The 4,067-nt window shown below is 33.0% G+C and overlaps 1 protein-coding gene across 1 annotated transcript; it reads right to left on the bottom strand.

The window, feature by feature from the left end:
- Nucleotides 1-1,375: 1,375 nt before the first annotated feature.
- Nucleotides 1,376-3,703, bottom strand: LOC145042284 (NAD(P)-binding Rossmann-fold superfamily protein). The gene is made up of 5 exons (XM_078990691.1): nucleotides 3,478-3,703; nucleotides 3,142-3,342; nucleotides 2,944-3,063; nucleotides 2,407-2,679; nucleotides 1,376-1,656 (listed from the first exon to the last, which is right to left on the bottom strand). Exons 1-5 carry the CDS (start codon nucleotides 3,610-3,612, stop codon nucleotides 1,492-1,494), a joined length of 894 nt encoding a protein of 297 aa, XP_078846817.1. The 5' UTR covers nucleotides 3,613-3,703; the 3' UTR covers nucleotides 1,376-1,491.
- Between the last annotated feature and the right edge of the window lie 364 nt (nucleotides 3,704-4,067).

The following is a 4,067-nucleotide window of genomic DNA, read 5'->3' as shown; positions in this document are numbered from 1 at the left end:
TAATAATGTTTTTTGTTATTATTATTATTACTTATTATTATTTTGTAACAGATTGTTTCATTTACTTAACTTATGATGATACATTTTTAAGACAATGATGTTTTGTAGAAAAAAATTGTTACCAAATTATAACATTATTGTTTTAAATATTTTGAATTTCTTTGGCTTTTTGACTGTTTGATGATTTTGTCTTTTAAATAATTTTGTTTTATATCTATTTTTAGAACGACAAACAAATTAAAAAAATTAAAAAGCCAATGGGGGATATGGACACCAATACAAAGAATAGAGAACTATAAGAAGAAAACAACAAAAAACAACACCAGTCTAACACATGAATGCTCAAAGAACATACGAGGGGAAGCTCTGACCAAAAAACTATAAATTTCTTTAATTCCCATCAAACCCATGTTTTAAAACTCGGTTTTTTAGTTAACCCAATCAGTGCGGAGTGAATGGGGTGAATGAGTCATGAGTCAACCCGGTTTTCAAGATTTTCTTTCATTTTATATATTCCTACAAATCAAATAATTGAACAACCATTTTAACCGTTAAGGTGTGAAGAGATTTGAAGCAGATGGTCAAATGTGTGCCACGTAGCTCATGCGCAACAGTTTTTAAGTTAGAAGTTTTTTGAAAAACAAACAGCTGCCAATGGACAAGTGTTGCGTGTGTGCTGCGTGACGCATCAATAAGTGGTTAGAAGATGTTTATTTAGAAAAAACAAACAAAGCTAATTATCGTAAATGTAAACTACGTGGGCTTCATCGGTATGATTGAGATAAAACTGGAACATTTGAAAAAACTCGAAATCAATCAGGGGCGAAATCGTCATAATTCTGAAAGGAATTTTTTTCCTTTTTAATTAGCCATAGCGTCAAACCAACCAATAAAGAGAAAACGTAGGGACAAATGTTTATAACCAAATTCATCATCTCTAAGATTTGCTGCAATATCATATCATCATCTAATAGGAGAACAAACTACATTTCCCTTTGATTTAAACACCCTTCAAAGAAAACACTTTCCCTTTACAGTAGCCCATTTAAACACTTGAAAACGAATGTTGTGTTGCTGCCTTAAAATTTGACAATTGTTTTCCACATTTTGCATTTTCACAAAAAATTATTTTGTTTTAATTATTGAAGTGTTACATAAATACGTCTTATAACTTCTATATATATTTTGCATAATTATGTAGTACTTTGTTTTGTTATAATCGAGTCCCAATCTAATGTGTGTTTTAATATACACCAAACAAACAACAATACAAGATCGTCTGTTATATTTTATCTTTGTCATGTGATGTCATGTATACATGACCACCCCATATATATGTATGCACATAGACTAGTTGTCCTAAATGGTCTAAAGAAAAAAAACAATTTTTTTTAGGAAGTGACATGAAAGCCCATTTTTACCGAATTATGAGTTAGGTACAAATGACCATATAGAATAACATATAAAACATATTATAGTACAATTATTAAATTATCGCTCTTTAATGGAACCGAAAAGTTCCTCAAACGACTTTTTAGGAGCTTCAGTTCGAGCAACTATCTCCACGACTTTGTAAGAAGATTGCGGTTGAAGCAGTGCCTCAACCGCAACTTCAGCTACCTGGTCTCTAGATATTGATCCTTCGGATAGCGTATCCTACAAATAATATCCCTTTCACTTGTCAGATCAAAATACTCAAATTTAGCATGCAAATTTGATATAAATTCAATTAAAGGTTCTATAGAAAATTAAAATAACGAGTATACGGTTACATTGTCGTGTATTATTAGTACTATATTATTTCTTTTTTAATTAAAATTTAGTAGCATGTTTGATGAAAAAAAACTACAAACTAAAAAATCCGACGGTTCGTTTTTCCTAAAGTCAAAAACCGTACTTTTGATTCACATGTTCAACCCTATTTTCTAGGGCTATCTTTTATGATGAGGATCGGGACAGTTTTGTCTTTTGCATAAGCAAGAGATCAAGAACAAGTCCTTCTCCCATCTTTTTGGGCAAGACAAAAAAATACAATTTTTATCTTAATGACTTCAGTCTCTGATCTCCGGATCCAATGCATACCAAATACAGTACAGCCTATTCTGTCATGTCTTGTACTACATAACAAACGGGGCCTATAAGACAGGACAATCATCTTTCCACTGCATTTGACATGCACGGGACCAGGACTAGACTGATGTCATTAAGACAAAAATTGTATTTTTTTATCCTGCCAAAAAACATGGGAGAGGGACTTGTTCTTGATCTCTCATCTATGCAAAAGACAAAAATGCCCTCCTCATCCTCATCATTTAAAGATAGCCTTAGAAATCTTTTCGAATCAAGTCGTTTATATATAACCGAATATTCAAGAAAGAGATAGGATGTGCAAAAGACGTAAATAACCTCTGGTTCCATGACAACGTTGCCATTTGGCGGGTCATTTTTTAAGCCTCCTGGTCTTATGATCGTGTAATTGATACCGGATTTTCGTATGTATTGCTCAGCTTGAAGTTTGGCTACCAAAACAAGCCCAAATGCATTTAGGAATACATAAGCTGGATTAAGCAATTGACCCATTGCAGCACCGTTGACCAATATTGAACTCACAAGCACAAATTTTGTCACACCGAGCTTCCGACATGCTTCAACTAGGTTCACTGTTCCATAATAATCAACCTAAAAAACCATCATAGGAATATATATGATATCTATGATGTAAGACATAATATAAATAATTAATTAATTCAACAAAATCAGATTCCAACAAACTTTAACTAAAGCTAAAAGTCTTCAGATTACCAAACCCTAGCATTTAAAAATTCAGATTCAACTAACTTTAACTAATTACAAATCCAACTCAACCAACAAACCTAACAATTAAATATTGATAGAATGAAATGCAACAGAAAGAAGCTAAATAAACCCTAACAAAGAACTGACCTTCCATGGAGCCAACAAGTCCCATGAATACTGAAAGCCAGTAGCACATACGACAGCATCTGAATCATCTCCAATGGCTTCCGCTAACTTCTCTGAACCTTCTGTGACATCTGCTTTCACCTGAACTTAGAAAAATCATGTTCAATTTGGCTTATTTCGGATAAACATTAAACAATTTGATTTTTATTAAACACTTACGATTTGAAGATCTTGATTGAGATTTGGAAAGATTGTTTTAGCCTTATCGGCATCACGCACACCGGCCTTCACGGCAAAACCCTTTGCAAGTAATTGCTCGACGATTCTCTTCCCAGTTTTTCCGGTGGCTCCCGATACGAATATCTTCTTCTTTCCGGTCTTACCCACTTCTATTTCCGCTGTAATTTCACTTCTTTCCATCTGAAAACGCCAATCACGTACATTAATTAGCAGAATTTTAGGATATTCAAAGAGTTTCTACTTCTGGATGAGTAAGAATGTGAAATTGGAATGTTTTGATGGCAGGAGATTGGGGAAGTGATGAAATGTACTAACCTTGGTTGATTTGATGTGAAATTGGTGGGGTTTGAAAGGGGAAATGATGGAATTAGAGAAGGGTTTGGTAGTGGTGATTGTGAAAGCGTGAAAGAAAGAGGTTCTTAGGAGGAACATTGGGGATGAAGTGGCCATTGATTTCGTGTTCAAGTTTTATTTGGCGAATGGCGGTTTCCGATTGATGTCCGCCACATGAGTTGGTTGCGGCTTCTCAATTCTCATAAGCTTTTCTTACGTTAAAACGTGGGTTAATGGCGGCCAATAAATCCAATAAAAAATAAATAAAAATAAAAAAGTTTTTTTATTTTTTTTTATTTTTTTTTTATTTTTTATAAATTTGAGAAATATGGTTGTCTAGTGTTTTTTTAAACGGCTTAATAACTTATTGATTTAAAAAAAAAAAACCAATAAATTAAAAAGATGTTTGGCTAACTTTAGACTTTTAGTTAAAAAATGGAACTCATCAACCCAATACCAAGAGCAAACCAATCAAAACCCAAAATCAAAATATAAAAACAATAATCTAACAGTTTCAAAAACAGAAGCATGAACATTCGAGCATTTGCCTTTCTTTTTATCGATAATTTAAT

The sequence above is a fragment of the Lactuca saligna genome, chromosome 1 (assembly GCF_052625555.1).
Source record: "Lactuca saligna cultivar CGN05327 chromosome 1, ASM5262555v1, whole genome shotgun sequence".
Lineage (NCBI taxonomy): Eukaryota > Viridiplantae > Streptophyta > Magnoliopsida > Asterales > Asteraceae > Lactuca > Lactuca saligna.
This window is presented reverse-complemented; position numbering and strand designations above follow the sequence as displayed.